This window comes from Ptychodera flava, chromosome 12, assembly GCF_041260155.1.
Source record: "Ptychodera flava strain L36383 chromosome 12, AS_Pfla_20210202, whole genome shotgun sequence".
NCBI lineage: Eukaryota > Metazoa > Hemichordata > Enteropneusta > Ptychoderidae > Ptychodera > Ptychodera flava.
The window spans coordinates 4,883,798-4,902,164 of record NC_091939.1 but is presented as its reverse complement, the minus strand read 5'-3'; the positions used below and the strand labels follow the sequence as shown (position 1 = coordinate 4,902,164).

Sequence of the window (18,367 nt, the reverse complement as noted above, 5' to 3'; positions counted from 1 at the left end):
AGCCTGGGCAATCCAGAAAAAACAAGTACAAATGAAACACAGAAGCGTAAAACGCTAGAATGATACATGAGATCACAACAACTCTACACAGCAACAATCAGCAACAGTGTAGCACATGTAACCCTTTGAGCACTGTAATTTTCTCAAACCAAAATTTTACCAATGTCCAAGAATTTTTCTGTAATTTTTTGATAATTTTGGACCAGATGGACATTGCATTTCATTTGCTACAGTTTTTTCTCAAAATTTTGGCAAAAATCAGAGAAAAATTGACTGGGGTTTATTTTATAAATAGACAAAAATACACTTTGGCGCTCAAAGGGTTAACTTTGCTATCTTGACACTGACTATCACCTATATTGTTCACAATACTTTTCTGGTCATATGTTCATCTGGCATGCAGAAGAAAGTAATGTACAAAGTGTTTTTGTTGTTTCCTTCAAAGATCTCCTTTTTTGTCTAGCAAGACTATGCTAAGAGTTCTTCACAAGGAAGTTTGCTGTACGGCCATTGCCACAACCAGTCAAAAGTGGAATATGGATCTTGACTGGCCTTGGTAATATGGCCAAGAGTCGATTACTGCAGACAGATTTTGAGACACAAAGTGTACATGTAATAATGATAGACAAGTTCCTTTTTCCTTTTTTGGTCACTTTCCAAAATTTGACGAGTCATTTTTTCATATTTTGCAAAGCATGCATACTTGTTTTTGAAAACTTAAACACCTCTTTCTTCTTCTAACTTGAATTTCAATTATTTTTAGAATTAGCATGCATATATGCAAAAAAATATTGTTCAGCAATGTTTCCTCTGCAGATTTTTTGTTCCCTTCTTGATCAAAACCCCTCGCCCTCCCTCCAAAGATCTGATGGTTGATTTTTTTTCCTGATAGGTTCATAGCTTGATTACCTGTCTCATCTCAACTCTGGTGGTTCCATCTAGCCTCAGATAGGTGTAACCGTGGTAGTTGAGGAACTGTTCCAAGACATCCAACATACGGGTCATCTGTGTAAATATAAGTACTTTGTGACCTTCGTACTTCAGATCCCTCAGCAACTTATCCAGTACTTGAAGTTTACCTGCAATAAAAGTCGGGAAGATATGTAAACTTTTGCATTCATTTGCAACAAGAGTTTCTTTTGGACAACTTATCAACACATCTACACTACGAATAGTGTACTATAAAGTATAGCCCTCTGTGGTAAACTGAAATGTCAATGACTGTATGAAGTTTTAATGCATGAAAATTCCATATCTTAACACACAGTGGTAAAGGGTCAATGCAAAGACACCACACACCAGTATCTGGCCAATGCAAAGACACCACACAGTGGTATAGGGTCGATGCAAAGACACCACACAGTGGTATAGGGTCAATGCAAAGACACCACACAGTGGTATAGGGTCGATGCAAAGACACCATACAGTGGTATAGGGTCAATGCAAAGACGCCACACAGTGGTATAGGGTCGATGCAAAGACACCATACAGTGGTATAGGGTCAATGCAAAGACACCACACAGTGGTATAGGGTCGATGCAAAGACGCCACACAGTGGTATAGGGTCGATGCAAAGACGCCACACAGTGGTATAGGGTCGATGCAAAGACACCACACAGTGGTATAGGGTCGATGCAAAGACACCACACAGTGGTATAGGGGTCGATGCAAAGACACCACACAGTGGTATAGGGTCGATGCAAAGACACCACACAGTGGTATAGGGTCGATGCAAAGACACCACACAGTGGTATAGGGTCAATGCGAAGACACCACACAGTGGTATAGGGTCGATGCAAAGACACCACACAGTGGTATAGGGTCGATGCAAAGACACCACACAGTGGTATAGGGTCCAGGTTTTACATCACTTTTTACTTTTGAGAGTCCCTGGGACCCCTGGTGTTAGAAAATGGGAGTCCTACATCAAAATATGGGGGTCCCAATTTATTTCAAAAGAATATTTTTATTGTTTATCCATGCCATGGTCTTCACTGTGTTCAATTAGTGTTATAACACACGGCAAATGGTTGCACATTTCTTAAAATAATTCTTACATGAAAATTCTAGTTCATACTGCTCAGGGCCCTCATTGATCAATTCAAAGAACACTATTCATGATTAAAATGATCTCATAACTTTAATGACAAGTTCACAATGTTGTGAAATTTGAACAAGTATTCAAATTTGTCAAATTGACAAGAAGGTAAGTAATTTCATACTCTGAAATGGCATTCACCTAGCAAGTCCAGTAGGTTTGAGTTCACACTCTGCCAACAGCTCCTTCAGCAAATAACCTAGCAGTGTTCATGAAGTCAAAATCATCTATGATGGGGCCAACCAGTTTGATGAACATTAGTCTATTAAGCCTTTGAGGATTGAGTCTACGGTATTTTGTGCCCTCTGTTTGATGGCATTTTGTACTGAAAAGCCCCTCTCACATGGGGCAGAGGACACTGGTATGACAAGAGCAATTTTAGCAAGAATGGCAAAATCAGGATACTCCTCTGTAAAATCAGTCAGCAACAGCTTGATATACATATCAAAATTCAGTGCGTCCCTATGAGATCTTGTGAAGTGTTTGTAAAACAGAAAGTGTGCCCTAGCTCTATTAGCATCAATACCTGGTGTATTGTATAATGATTCAACAGTTGATCGAGCTGGTTGACCCCATGTCAGGTAGGTTGGCCACATTTTCAGGATATCTGTGTGGGTTTAGAATCACATCAAAACATTCCAGAATATTCATCTCATCATTTTGAAATCTGCTATCTAAATTATGCAGCAGTTTGTTGATATAATTTCTCTCACAGTACAGAACCTCTGTCTGAGTGGCTGATTGTAAGTGATTTGAATGTTTTTGTATGTGTTTTTCTGACCATTGCCAGGAACATCACCCAAATCATTAAAGACTTCTCTGACAGTGTGTGAATCATTAGTCATTGTATTCAATGTGCCCTTAAGCAGACTGAACACTTATGGGATAGGTTGACAGAATCTTTGTGAAATGTAAAAGGCTCAAAATTCCAATCACAGTAAGGACGACATTCAATAAGGCGGTGAATAGCAGAAACAATGAATTGGAGACAAATTTCAACAGCCGATCAGCCTTTCCCCCTTTTTTGTCACTTGCAAGTGCCGAGGCAATTGGCTCAAAACTGATGAAAATCATCTTGACAGCTGATTCAACCGACAACCAGCGAACAGATGTAGGCTGAGTAATGTGTTTTGCCTTCCAATTCAACAGAGTTTGAATTTCTCAAAGTTTGTCATATCTCACACTAGAGTCATTAAAGTATTTATACAATGAATGGATTATATTATGATATTCTTTGCAATATTCAATATCTCTGCCTGCTTGAGAAGCAGCAAGATTCAATCGATGTGCAACACAATGCACTTGAACAAGGTTGGGATTTCTGGCTTTTAATTTTGCACCCAACCCGTACCCGTTCAAAAACGGCCGCCCGGTCTGTTCCTAGTCCATATATTTTGTCTACGGCCGCGTCACAGATTTCTTTCCAAATCAAAAATTCAATCAAGGCGTTTTCGATCCCTGCAGTAGTGGCATCTGTAATTTGCTGGTTACCGAGGAAAGAAACATTCGCCTCGCCATTCTGAATATATCGAACATATATGGCAAGTTTCTTATGAACGGTTATGTTCACAAGTCTCATCCAACATTATAGGCCGATGAAATCACTAAGACTTGCATGTATGCTATCAATCAGGGACTTCGATCACACGTTGAATAGGCCTACACTCTTCAAACTCCATAACTATCGGAGGACGTTTATAATATTCAATGTCTAAGCCGTTCAGATTCTGTAGATGCATGATGTCAGTGAATACATTGCATGGAAGGTCACGTTTAGCGATCAGATAAAAAGTACGTAATTGTGCAGCGTACGCCTCGAGTTCGTTTACTCTTACCCTGCAACTGCCGGTCCTCTGCAGATTTGCGAGCAGTAGTAAATTGTGACCTCACGCTTAGGATTTTAACACTTGTGAGATGACTTTTCGAGTCCTGATGACGAGTGAGAGTTGAATGTTGAAAATTAGAACAACCTTCCATGAACGGGCATGTAACATTCGCTTTCAAACATGCATCGCATTCCATGACGTTTCGCTCTTCAGAATATCGAAGCCATTTAAATCTATCGAGCCAACTTCTGTTGAATGTTCGTAATTTTGCTGACTTGGCCGGGGGACCTGATGTATCAGTATCGCATGCCGTAGCTGCTGTTTCGGCCTCGACCAAACCTGGCATCGTGCTTGTTGCCGCAGCCGCCGAAAAACTTTCGCAGATCGGCTTGTTTTGGGTGTTTGACACGACCCGCCATGATGCATAAACATGTGTTGATCGCCGCAAACAAGAAATCGACCAATTAAGAATCAGTTTACATTTTGAAAGTCACTTTTTACGGTAGTAAAATTTGTTTCCGCGGGTACCATTGGTCATCAAACAGTGGAGGCCAATGCACTACGGAGCATTCCATTAAAGTATGGGGTCGGTAAGGTTTACTGGGATGTGTTTTGCGTGTTCAGCAGCTCACAAAATATACACCAGCAACAGATATTTCTGCGTCCGAAGGGACGCGTAGTTCAGTTTTTGAGGGGTCCTGCGTCCGGTTTTATGCGTAAAGGACGCAGAAATGCGCGTCATGTAAAACCCTGGGGTCGATGCAAAGACACCACACAGTGGTATAGGGTCGATGCAAAGACACCACACAGTGGTATAGGGTCGATGCAAAGACACCACACAGTGGTATAGGGTCGATGCAAAGACACCACACAGTGGTATAGGGTCGATGCAAAGACACCACACAGTGGTATAGGGTCGATGCAAAGACACCACACAGTGGTATAGGGTCGATGCAAAGACACCACACAGTGGTATAGGGTCGATGCAAAGACACCACACAGTGGTATAGGGTCAATGCAAAGACACCACACAGTGGTATAGGGTCGATGCAAAGACACCACACAGTGGTATAGGGTCAATGCAAAGACACCACACAGTGGTATAGGGTCGATGCAAAGACACCACACAGTGGTATAGGGTCGATGCAAAGACACCACACAGTGGTATAGGGTCGATGCAAAGACACCACACAGTGGTATAGGGTCGATGCAAAGACACCACACAGTGGTATAGGGTCAATGCAAAGACACCACACAGTGGTATAGGGTCGATGCAAAGACACCACACAGTGGTATAGGGTTGATGCAAAGACATTCAAGAAATTCCTGAATGACCAGGAGAGTTCCGGTTGATTGATTATCAATCATATACAAATCTGAAGCTGAAATGCCTTTGGCCAGCAATTTAATGGGTCACTCTCGCCATAAATTTGAAACATCACAAGACTAAATTACAAGAAAATCTGCGGGCAGAAGAAAAATTGCAAAGCTGAAAGACACTTTGTATCTTGTTTGAACTTACCACAATCATACTGTATCAACCTCCTCTCTGGGAAATGTGTCTTCATCACAGATTCAATGGGACTCAGCAGATGTGTCCTTGGCATCATCTCTCGATGTAGTTCTTGTCTGAGCAATGCGGTTTTGTGTAGGATGGATGGCGGCGTGTGTGACGTGTGCATAGTTATGGGAGGTGCCTCTGTTGGTGGTACAACAATCACAAACCTGACAGAGAGGGAAGAAAGAGTTCAGTTTTCCAGAAACATTCGCTTACTTGTTGCATCCAGGCTGCCTTCAGGCTGACTTCCAACCATGCTTTCACAAACCAGGCTCTGGAATGTGAATCAATTTTACAGTCTGGAATAATATGAACCTGTGAAAAGCAGGTGCATTGTAAGAAAATTGTGCTGAATGAGCTCATTTCAACTGCAAAGACTTGTTTCTTCTGACAGGATCCGTGTAGAAAGATGTAATTCTTTAAACAGGGTTTTTAAAAGGATGGTTTCTCTATCCCCATGATATATGACTGCCATGGTGAAAACTGCAGATATTTCACATGGCGGTGTGAGGGGATTGTAGCATACACAAGGCACACAATGAAAGCCAAGAAGACCTGAATTCTATTTGTCTCTTTCTCAGAAGTTTACATAAGCTACATGTTTAAACAACGTGGAAACTAACGTGTGCACAAAACACACAGCTTTTTACTTTATTGTCTCACTCTAAATTCACAAAGTGTGATACTGGGTTTCAGATCATTCGTTTGGTATTGATGAATTTGTGTGAAGATGCTTATGTGAAATCAATTATACACACACATACGAGCTTAAGTTTTATGGTAGATCTCTTAGTACAAATATACCAATGTCCACTAATGATAAACGTGATATTGGAGAATCTTGACTAACCTGTCTATGATTTCTTTCAGGTCATCTAGAATCCGGTCTGGTGTTCTCACCATAGATCTGAGACTCTCTGTCTGACTCCAGTACACCTTAGGATGGTTGACATTTGAGTTGTGGTGGATGTTGTAGCAGTTGATAAGACCAGCACCCTTCCACATGTTGACGTTGGGTCTGTGAGGTGAGGTGTCATTGAGAATGGACACTGCTTGGAACAGATCCCGACCATAGACTGGTGCAGCATTACATCTGTACTCATTGAACCTGGCTATCCTTTCTAGCGTATCCCTGCGCTCTTGTTTTCTTTTGCTCTCAATGGACTCCTAGTTTGTGAATCAGAAACATGTTTCCATCAGTCATCCAAAAACAGTCTGCCGTCAGTAGGACCATCAAAACTGCAAAACACTGGGCCCATATCGAACAGCTTTACAAATCAACACAATCCTAGGGTGTAATATGACTTTAAAAGATCAGGAAGGTACCTAAGAAAATACCATTTTTCATAAGAAAGATGCAGCTTACGGTTATTTGGGTGTAATGCAACAACTATTTCAATCCTATGCCAATTTAACAGGACTACTGAAGTCAGTAACGGTTGGTTTTAGGTCCAACAGTGCATGAGTCCGCTCAATCTGATTAAAATCAGATGTAGAGTACGGCGACGTCTTCCTATGCGTACGCTGTATTCTCTTGCTGTCGCCTCTCACTACATCTGACCAACTCCCATAGAAGGTCGCGTTCAAATCTCGCGCTCTGAAGCAGCCAATCAGATTGCACGTTACGCGACCGCGGAGGTCCAGTGCGTCGATGCAATGTCGTGTTCCCTTCTTGCTTTTATCCGATCGTTGTTCAAAATCTACAGCGACAAGTGCACAACACGACGCACTTTCAAATTCCAGTCTAGAAATTTTTGGCCGCTCAGCTGTCTTGTACACATTGTACTGGAGTGTATAAGTAGAACTGAGCAGCCAAAGTCGTTCACTGGGCGCTGCTCACTGTATGCACTGCGTACGATGCTGTGTGTTCCCGACGTATCTACGGCCTGCTCCCACCATGTAGGCCTACCACAGCCCTGCTGAACAGGCGGAATATACTCAGCGACCACAGTCCTGATTTGGACCGCGCATGAAAAACTACCTTTTCTAACTACTTTCGGCCGAAAGCAGCTCGATTCCGATATATGCCTACCCGAGTCACTCAATCTCTCACTCACAGACTGCAACAAAATTTGAACCAGAGAGGTCGGCCAGTGCAAGCCCTGCGTACAGGTCTATGTACGCCGGGAACATACAGACCTGTACGCAGGGCTAGGCCAGTGCCCGCGGCGACCAACTCGGCCAGTGGGAGAGGTCGGCCACTTACATATGATTGCGTACATTTTCTCTTCACAGTCAACAGATGCTTTTATACGCATGCCAATTTTAGTTTTTTGATGTTATTTTGTTGAACATTCAGAAAACAATGAGAAGACGTTCCACCCCGAAAAATCAATTTGGTCGGCCTTAGTGTTTCTGCAGATCGCGAGTCGAGCGTACGATCGAGAGGTACAAATTGGCAGTAATGTCGACGACGTTGATCGTTCAGTGGATGAATAACGTTTTAGGTTATGGTTTGAAGGGAGTAAATTGTAGGTTTAATGGAAGGCAAAACAAGATGTACCACACTGTACAGCATATTGCGGCCGATGTCATGCAAGGAAGGAAGTTTGCAATCATCACGCTCATGAATGCATTGTAACTTTGGCGAAACCTAGAAATCGAAGAACACTGTTGCCATGGTCTCATCATGTAACCATGCTCCTACTGGCCGAGTTCGCCTACTGGCTGACTTCTCCAGCTGGCCAAGCTCGTCACGTTAAACTGGCTGAGTTTTCGGAATTATCCCCCTGGCCGAGCTCGCAACAAGTAGGCCTACTGGCGGACCTCTCTTCTATTCAAAAATTTGCTCTCGCCCAAACCGTTAATAGTTTTCCAGCGATTAACGATCGATCAGTTGTCCATCCAGGAACAGGCCATATTTTGAAGATTGTATATAATGGCTTTATCTAATGAGTTATTCGGCCGAAGGTAGTCAGAAAAGGTAGCTTTTCGTGCGCGGTCCAAATCAGGACCGCGTATCGATGTCGCTGTGTATTCCTATGAGAGTCGGCAGGGCTGTAGTGGGAGGCCGTATTTTACGCCGGGAACACACAGCATCGTACGCAGGGCTGGTCTCAAAGTCTGTCCGCGTGATTTCCGTTTGCACAGTTATTAATGAAAGGCATGTTTCAACATTAAAATTACAGACAGGCGATTTTAAAATTCGCCGTGCGCCAGTGTTTACAACTGGGCGGATGGCTCAGTTTATACACATTTTGATTTTCGTGATATGCTGCATGCTAGCGCTTGCAAGTCATACCTATTGTTCTCTGTAAGGCGCCTTCTGATAGGTCGGCTGTTCTGGCCAGAGCGCGAGATTTGAACGCGACCTTCTATGGGAGTTGGTCAGATGTAGTGAGAGGCGACAGCAAGAGAATACAGCGTACGCATAGGAAGACGTCGCCGTACTCTACATCTGATTTTAATCAGATTGCATGAGTCGCTGGGCATGTTTGTCATGGGGTCTACAAATCCTACTGGGTAACTAAAACTTTCTGCATCTTATTGCAGAAAGTCTTTGTATCCCGTTTTGGGGACCAGAGAAGCAATGGGAGTCACTTCCATGGCTCGTACTTGGGATGATACTCTGGGCCAGAGAGAGAAAAGCCAGTGTAGCATGGATGGAGTCTACAAGGCAAGCAGACTGAGCTGGCCAATACTGTGACACGATTATTTTGACTAATTGCCAACACAGAATAACTAACCCCCAAAAAAATCAAAATGTTTTCTAATGACTGTTCCAATGTATCTATTCTATGGTTTATCTTTAAAAAAATTTGGATGAGGTTACATAAAATATGTTATCACTTTTGCTGTCTAGGAAAGCATGATTTTATCGACCACACATTCTGTACGCCAGTGTTATTTGACCCTTTGCTTGTTATCTTGCAATGTGGTAGATGATAAAGAGTAATTTGCATAAATTCTACAATATCTGATTGAATAGAGTACAGAGAATATTCAGTCATATTTTGCAAGTAAATATATCAACCTCATCACGCCTACACCCTTGTAAACAGGTCCATAATCACCACTGATAACAATGGGTTTGGGCAAAACCATGGTAATGGAAGGGTTAAAGGAGCAGTCAGAATTGGGCTTACCAAGTACAGAGGAGATTTTGGGGCTTCAGCAGGGACCTTGTCTTCTGTCTTCACCTTTACCGTGGCTGGTGTTGCTGTAACTGCAGGCTTCTGTGTTTCAACGTTTTTCTTCGGCGTGGAGATCGCCGTGTACGTCATTGTCGTTGGTGTTGTCTTGGGAGCTGATATCGTCACGGAATCTGAAGGAAAGAACATGGATTGACCATTTATATAAGGTGCGGTGGGCTATGATGGTGGGGAGTTACACTTGCAGTATGTATGTGTAAAATAAAGTTAGTGGGATCAGTGTTGGACAGGCAAAAATCATGCAAATAAAATGAAAGCAAGCATCAAATGATTGGGAAGAATAAGAGAGAGCAGATGAGGTATGAGAAATGGAGATGCTGTTAGCAGTGGCAACTTAGCTTAAAGCTCTTAAAACGTGAAAGTAAAAAAAAAAATATAGCAACAGCCTAAGTTCCTGTAGTTCAAAATGCATGCTTCACCCTGAGTGACGAGCAGTTGTAACGTAAAACTATAAATATGAGAGTTGAAATGCGAAAGAGATACAGTGGAGGAGGATATACACTGGTTTGAATGCTGTGTGTTACGTGGTTGTATCCTCCGTGTGAAACATGGACTTGTAGCATGGTTTGTGGCCACAGCCCACACGATGATGGTCTTAGGAACAAAAAAAAAATTAACCAACTAAAATATTATCTGAGAGGCTACCTTTGTTGATAACTTTGCCTGCCGCAATGTGGAGCGGCACTATTTTAACGACTGGCTGAAGTTTAGTAGGCATATTACTAGACAGTCTGATGGGTGCTAAAGGCGGCATTCTTTGGCATGCTGCGGTCTCTTGACTCTCCTTTCTAAGTGCCTCGTTTGCGTTTGCATCTGTAGGGCTAGCGGATCTGACTGCTCCTGAACCAGGGACTATACGGTACACATACAGAAACAAGCCTTATTAAACCTCGAGAGTAGTAAGTACGCTGCCGTAACAGAGCAACATTTTTCAGTAGGTTCCCCGCCTTGCATACAAAATGACAGAAAATACTACTGTAGTATAGTCGTACCCATATAACAAAGAGTTTAATAAAGACCCAAGAGACACAGCACTTAAGTGACTGCTTTGATTTTAGGAAGAAACTGTTTGAAGGTTATGTTGAGAAATTCACAATACATGAAAATATGAGGGAGGTTGACTGAGATACAGCGAGGTTGATTGAGATACAGAATCTGATGTTGTCTATCTTAAAAGCTAGCATGGCAACCAAATCCCCTTGTAACATCATTTATTTTTTCTATACACATCTGATCATATATTTCACATTCAAAAAAAGTCAAGATTCACATACATACTTGGGATGCTTGCGGCCGCTTGGTGAAAATGACTTTGTGAAGGGTAAAATACTAATTGAAACCCATGGGATGAGGGTTGGCTAAAAGCATATTAGCTCAGAGAGTGGACTAGGTACACCTTGTGTTCTGTCATATTTTGTCAACACACTGTACTCATATTAAGCATATAATTACTGATTTCCTGCTTGCTGATTGAGAAAGCTTTACACTGTTCCACTAAAATAACTCTCGACAAAAACCGGCACATCGCAAAAACTTAATCAAAATTGGAAGCTGTCTGTGTTAACTTTGAACTTAAATAGGGAAAACTCTTGATTTTCACGTAGTATTAGCAACTTCACACAAAATGCAAGAGTTGAGAGCAAGACATTCAGATTGCTATGTATGACCTTTATGAAATCCATCCATGAGGTCCATTGTATTCCAAAGAGGGCAGTAGCAAAGTTTGGTGATAAAAAGTTTAAATGCTTGGATCTGAAGTCACAAATATGAAAAGCCTACCAAAATGTTATTATTATTATCATTTCAAAGTGACTTTTATTGATACCACTTCTAATAATAATTCCTGGAATTTTCATTTTCTTCATTTTGCATGAACAGCTAAACATAAACGTCCCTCTCTGTACAAAATTTTACACTATCGAGCAAAAGACTGTTCTTGTCTGAGAAATTTGGACTCTAAATGTTAAACTTACTTGTTTGTGCAGGAGTGACAACAACAGTTGCTGGTCTTCCAGATGCTGGCGTGGTGCCTGTCAGGGTAATCGTTGCTGTTTGAGCACTGGCCACACTGCTGACAGCTGCCTGTTGAGGGCGCTGTTGCTGCTGCTGGATCTGCGATCCGATGACCACCGGCGTTACCAGGGGTGATTTCTGCTGGGCCACTGTCTGTGTCTGTGTTTGTATCACTGCTTGCACTATTGTTGACTGCTGAGATGGGGTGAGGGGTGTTGGCCGAAGGATTTGCTGTCCAGCTGTTGTCTGTACAATTTGTACAAACCCACCTGTTCGGACAAAGTTTTAGCAAAATCAGATAGACGAACATATCTTCTTTGATTTCATTCTTGCAGAAATGATAAAAAGAGATTAAATTATTTTCTGAAAACATAACACTGACTTTCAAAAGGAATAATCTGGGTGATAATTATGCAACGAATAAGAAATATTTTGAGTGAACATCTTTTTCCTACATTGTTTGACATAGCAAATATCTTCTTCAATGAAAGAGTGTTCAAAATTTTAAACGCAACTTGACATTTGAAGTGTCAAAGTCATTAAGATGTAAGAAATGTACACCAATATAGCCACTTTTTTCTTGAACCAAATAGCCATCATGCACAGATATGTGCCGCTCAATCAGTTTTAAACTAATAAATTTGTCATTTGTAGATTCTCTATGCAATGAAACATGGTAAATGAAATGTGATCTAGCATCTTTGTCTAGAATAGTAACTGATGGTACAGGGGTCCAGGGTTCGAAATACCGGGTGCACACTGCACTATGCATGTCCATATCACCATGGTGCAGGTAGATCGCCAGAGCAACATGCACACTGTGCATGTTGAAAAAAGGCGAAAAAAGTAAGATCTTTGTCATCATCTGCGAAATCATCCTCATTTTGGACATTTTGACTGGAAATATTTTTTCAGTTTTGTTGATATTGACGTGAATTTATCGAACTACGTAAAGTCCGCAAACCGGAAATTTAGAAGCTACGCATGAGCCTCTCCAGTATACATAGCCTAGAGGGCCCCAAACTCTACTGCATATAAGTAGACTGCATAGCCTTGTCAAAAATGCCCTACAGGCAGACCCTCGGCTTATTTCGGACGTATTCGATTACGTCCACATGGCAACGTTTTTGGTTACAATGCCCTCTGGGGCCCCATCGTGACCTATCGGCTTACATCGGCTGTATTCGATTGCGTCCACATGGCAATGTTTTGGTTTCCTCTGTGGTGGATTTTTTTTATATTGAGACTCGAGAAAACCTCTAAAATGTCAAAACAACGGACCCTCCTTGATTTTGGGATTAAAAAGTCATCTGAGAAGTCTGATGAAATGGATGTTCGACCATGCATTGCGGAAACTGAAAGTTCCAAGACGGAATCAGACAAGCGTCAATCGTCGTGTAGTCAAGCCATGCCATCCGTCAGTGCATGTTACAAGTTCAACTGTCACTTGGGACCGTAGTACCGTGAGATCCAGATTCTGCAATTGAACTTTGGTTCAAAGACAGTAAAACGCAGAGGAGACCCCAAACACGGCCATATGGACCACGAATGCATACAGACTAGAGGAACTTTCTGGAGATGATAATTTGGAATACCTAGTTGACAAACTATGACCTGGGGGACAGTGCAGGTAGTCAGACTGCTGGTGCATGTTGATGCAAAACCTGACATGCACAGAGTGCATGTTGCCCCCAAAAAAGTATTTCAAACCCTGGGGTCATGAAAACATTGTTAAATGTCACATCACCTTGTGGAAGTTGTCGAAGCTGACCAGATGTCACAGCCAGCCTGGTAGTCCCTTGCTGACCAATCTGCACAGTGATGGGCTGTGAGGACACCAGCTGCGGCCGGACTCCGGCCGTGGTGGCCGAGCTTGTCTGCACCAGCAGTTTGCCTTGCTGCAGCACGCCCAAGGTGTAGCCTGGGAGCTGCGAGGACTGGGTGGTGCTGACGGAGGCCGCTGACACCACTTGTGGAAGGACGGCAACAGAAGTGACAGGGTGGCCACTGGATACGATCCCGACGGGAGATGCTTGGCTGGCTATGGTGAGAGGAGACGCTGAAAGACCTGATGAAACAGACACACACAGTGATCATCACATGAACAATTTTGACAAAATAGTTACTATATACGATCAAAATAGCAAACTGACGAATATTCAAATTATATGATCTTTAAAACTGTCATGTATCAGGCCTGGTGTCTGGTTAGCACTTCAAATCAGCTTCCAGTGAATAGGGCCTGACAGGATTGTTTTCCGAGGATTTTAGCATCCCTCACAACATGGTATGTGTAGCCATGGAGATGACTCTAACCTCGACAATGAAGGCCAATTGGAGCAAAAGAACAAGTAAATGGTACCTGAGAATATGAGACATGATAGCATGCTACATACTCCATGCTGTCACTAACACCACATATTCACAAACTGATACATCTACAGGAATTCAATCCAGCAAATTTGGTATTTTGCAGACTTATAGACAAACAAATAGGAGCTTGTTGAGAATTCTCACCTTTGGTTGGAGTTACAATTGCAATGGTTACAGGAGGCGTTGACGGTGATCTTGGCTGAACAGTCACGGGCGATGACCTTGCTGTAGGAGAAGCCTTCACCTGACTGACTGGCGACGGTATCGGTACAAACGGCGACGTTCTTCCCTCCTTTGGTGAAGGTGACAATGTAAATAATCTGCCAGGTTTGATTTTCATCTTTGGCGGCCTGGGCGGGGGTTCCGGGGTGGAGTCAATCTCTTCTATGAGGGGTCTCGGTGTTCGCAGTTTTCGTACACGATGCGCTGCAAATGCTGGCAGTGTGAGTTCCAAATCAGCAAGGCAAAGATTCAGTGATCTCAGATCAACATGCTGATGAAAAAACAAGAAACCGTGAAATGAGGCAGGGGGCTCAGAGTCTGGTCTTATTTGCCTTTTGGTAAATTATTAGAGATATTGTATCCCGTTTTGGGGACCAGAGAAGCAATGGGCGTCACTTCCATGGCTCGTACTTGGGATGATACTCTGGGCCAGAGAGAGAAAAGCCAGTGTAGCATGGATGGGGTCTACATGGCAAGCAGACTGAGCTGGCCAAAACAATGCACATTATCTTGTACTGTGGACTTTGCAAATTTCACAGTTTTTATGAAAAAAGGAACTATTTGCAGAAAAGATAAGAATGGCCTTCAAACTGCAATATTTTTATGATTTATTGTTCATTAAGAGTATGACAAATTTCTTTATATTTCTTGAAGTGTATATATAATTTCTATACACTATATTTTTAATAATTTTGTGTAAACAATACAATGCACTACAGGGCTTGAAATTAATTTTTTATGTGGTAGTCCACAAGGACACAGGAAAATATCTGGTAAGTTCACTTTTACTGCAGACCATACGACTAACTTTACATTATGTGATTACCATTTCTGAAAATCTGACAAACAAATGAATAGCACACTCTAACATCATCTCACATGTAGTTACATTTTCATCCTATCAGCCAGGCTACAGTGACAGAGCATGAAAAAGCTTTCACGCCAAAATGTTATATAAATCTAAAAACAAAAGAAATCGCCTTTTTATATAAGCTGATCAAACGATATAAAACAAAGGAGAGACTAAAAGGTAACTCATCCTGAAGGGTCAAAGAAGATATAGTATGAATTAATTACAACTGATGATTAATTGATCATAAATTGTTCAAATTTCACCAGATTTAGACACGATTACAGACAGTGGTATATAAGTATACTAGTCACCTTGTCCTTCAGCTGTACTCTGTGGTTACATTGCATGACATACCTGAACTAGTGCTAGTCCCATGGGACAACCATTTCCAGAAATTGGTAGTACTATGGCAAGGTTTGGTTGTCCTGGGGATCAGGGACAACCGTTAATTTTGAGCTCTGTACCATTATAGATGGGATGACCGTTAGTTGGTTTTCACATGCAAAAGGCAAAAAATTTTCAAGAGTTCTGAGGATGGACTGGATGGTAAGGTTTTTACCTTGAATGGGTCGTAATCTAATGCTTCAAGTATCAGTGAGGCAGTGTAGAAGCAGATCCCTTCCATGTGGAAAGGTGAGAGAATTGGTCTGGATTCAAACAGGTCAGGATGGTTGCACACTTTGCGTAGCTGCATCAGGATGTTGATCACACTCATGAAATGACCAGAGGCCAGAGTCTCTTTCGTCCTGTGGAGGGAAAACATGTAGCAGAAGCTAGTGAAATCTTAATACCTGAATTACGGCTGAAGTGGGTGTGTGTTCAAACTTGCTGATGGAGCTGCATGGGATATAGATGCTAACCATGGTACACCATGAAATACAGTCCAATGAATGATCTGTGAACTGGATGAACATTTGGGAATTTGAAGTGGCTGATGGTGTATCAGGCCTGGTATCTGGTTAGCACAATTCCCAAGCCTCCAGCGAATGGGGCCTGACAGGGTTTGCTCTACGAGGATGATAGCACTCCTCACAACTGTTAGCTTGTGTGGCCGTGGAAGTGCCTCGAACCTCGAAAGTGGAATTTGGTAAAAGTGTAGTTCATGTGTAGATGACACGTATACATTCATAAATACCATGTGAAATTTATGGCAAAGATTCTTTCATGAAAAGCACAAAACACATGAAAAACTTGACAGCCAATTGGTCATGGGTATACTAATGAAGAGTTGCAGAGTGCGATGAAAACCTTTGGCCAAAACTTGTGACCACACTGATGAACACTCTTGCAGTAATAAGTGAAGGCCAATCAAGATACAATGAACAGCTCAGGGATAAAAATCTTGCAAAAGGTACACTTACTTTGCTCGTGACATAAAGTCGTCGTACAGAAACCTTTGTCGTTTGGACAACCGACATTTGATAACATGTTCATACTTGGATGGCAACTGGGTCTCCACTTCTTTCTTCAGACGACGCAGAAGAAATGGACGTAGCACCTTAGAAGTGAAGGAAAAGATGCATGAGGTTCCTGAGAAATAACACACTTGTACAAGATTTCCTACAAAAGGATGTCACAACTATGGAATAGAAAACTGGAAGTTCTGTGAAGTATTAAATGAACATTGATCGTTAACCTAGAAAGAAAATTTTTCTCTTCTGTTCTGATACAACAAGCACTTGTTATGAATGTCATATGTAATTTGTTGACAAAGGCTTGTTGATAAAACGATCAAACACAGCTAAATCCAGCTACATTTGCAAACTGACATTATGAAACACCAGTGACATTATCTGCAGTTCTGTAACTACAACAAGGGGAGGGGCTGTGAGAAGAATTGTTCATTGCAGTCCCCTCTTGCTATTTCATTTCAAAACTGAAAAGAGGAAGGTTTCAGGGCAGCAACTGACTGCTTTTTTATCAATAACAAAATACTCAAATGTTAAATATGAATTTATGATTACACAGCTAGAGCACAAGTCAGTTTACACAATAATGCAAATATCACTTTTTTACCCACTGATAAAACACTAACCATCACCTTGCACATGTACGTTGACAAGATATCATTCAACCCTTTCCCAACAATGGTTTGGCCCAAACCCATTGATTTCAATACTGAGTTTGGACCTCTTTACAGGGAAATGGGGGCGAACAGGTTAAAATTCAAGTACCTTGTGTAATCTCTTGATGAGGTTTTCATTGTACTCCTGGCTTCCTTCTATCATTCCAGACACTGGGTTTGAGAACCATTCCCTAAACTCCCTGTGTGAGTGAAACACATGTGGCATCAGAAAATGCATGAGTGACCACAACTCCATCAAATTGTTCTGTAGTGGGGTACCCGTAAGCAACAGACGTCGCTGACTGTTGAAGTTGAGCAGCGTTTGCCAGCGCTGAGATTTGAAGTTCTTAATGTTCTGGGCTTCGTCCAGGACCAGGTATTTCCACTTTTTGCGCCGGAAGGATTGGTGGTCCTGCAACACCAGCTTGTAAGACGTGATGCACACATGGAATGCATTAGTTTTGGTCCAACCCTGGCAATGGAAGATAGAATAGTGCATAGATCAGTACAGTTGCTTAACGTGATAAGTCCTCTTTGTAACAGATGCACGAAAATGGAAAAGAAACTGAAACTACAGTTGAAAAGAAACTGAAACTACAGTTGACCCAAACCTGCAATGTTTACATGTGTACTCTCGTTAAACTATCCAAGTTGTGGAAAAGAAAACTTGAGCTGTGCAGACGAAATTTGTGTTTGATCTTTGACGTACAAATATCTATCTGTGGCAACATCAAACAGCTTTGGAATTTCCCTAACACCAAATTTTTCACAACACAAAAATTTTAACGGGTGAGTTTATATCATATTACCGTTTTCTTTCCTCAAGATAAAAGATATGAATACTGCACAGATATAACAGTTTATGCTAGTCTTAAAAGATTATCATGTCAACAGAAACTTCTGTTACACTTAATTTCTGATTTGTGTACATTTTGAACATCATCATCATACCTGTCGTTTCTGCTTTCGCTCCTTCTGATTGCCATAGTAAGTAAGAATTTTAAAGCCAGGGCACCACTTCTTGAATTCCATCTCCCAGTTCAGCATGACACTGGTGGGTACTACTATCAGGTGTGGTCCCCAATTACCTGTCACATAATGCAAAGAATTACATGTCTCTTTCAGACGTCATTTTTGCTGGTTTCCAGGGAAGCAGCAGAGAAAATTATTAACAGAGGTGATTCTGTCAGCCGTTTTGCACATTATGG

At 41.8% G+C, this 18,367-nt stretch overlaps 1 protein-coding gene across 1 annotated transcript in view; it reads right to left on the bottom strand.

The window, feature by feature from the left end:
• LOC139146004 (helicase domino-like) overlaps nt 1-18,367 on the bottom strand; it is a 55,423-nt gene that overhangs the window by 21,386 nt on the left and 15,670 nt on the right. Inside the window, exons 16-27 of the mRNA XM_070717452.1 lie at nt 18,111-18,247; nt 17,269-17,631; nt 16,456-16,592; nt 15,654-15,840; nt 14,164-14,512; nt 13,394-13,714; nt 11,607-11,915; nt 10,279-10,485; nt 9,568-9,746; nt 6,333-6,649; nt 5,447-5,649; nt 910-1,079 (exon numbers count right to left, since the gene is read on the bottom strand). Of these exons, the coding sequence (XP_070573553.1) occupies nt 910-1,079; nt 5,447-5,649; nt 6,333-6,649; nt 9,568-9,746; nt 10,279-10,485; nt 11,607-11,915; nt 13,394-13,714; nt 14,164-14,512; nt 15,654-15,840; nt 16,456-16,592; nt 17,269-17,631; nt 18,111-18,247 (2,879 nt within the window). The remainder of the gene's footprint in view (nt 1-909; nt 1,080-5,446; nt 5,650-6,332; nt 6,650-9,567; nt 9,747-10,278; nt 10,486-11,606; nt 11,916-13,393; nt 13,715-14,163; nt 14,513-15,653; nt 15,841-16,455; nt 16,593-17,268; nt 17,632-18,110; nt 18,248-18,367) is intronic.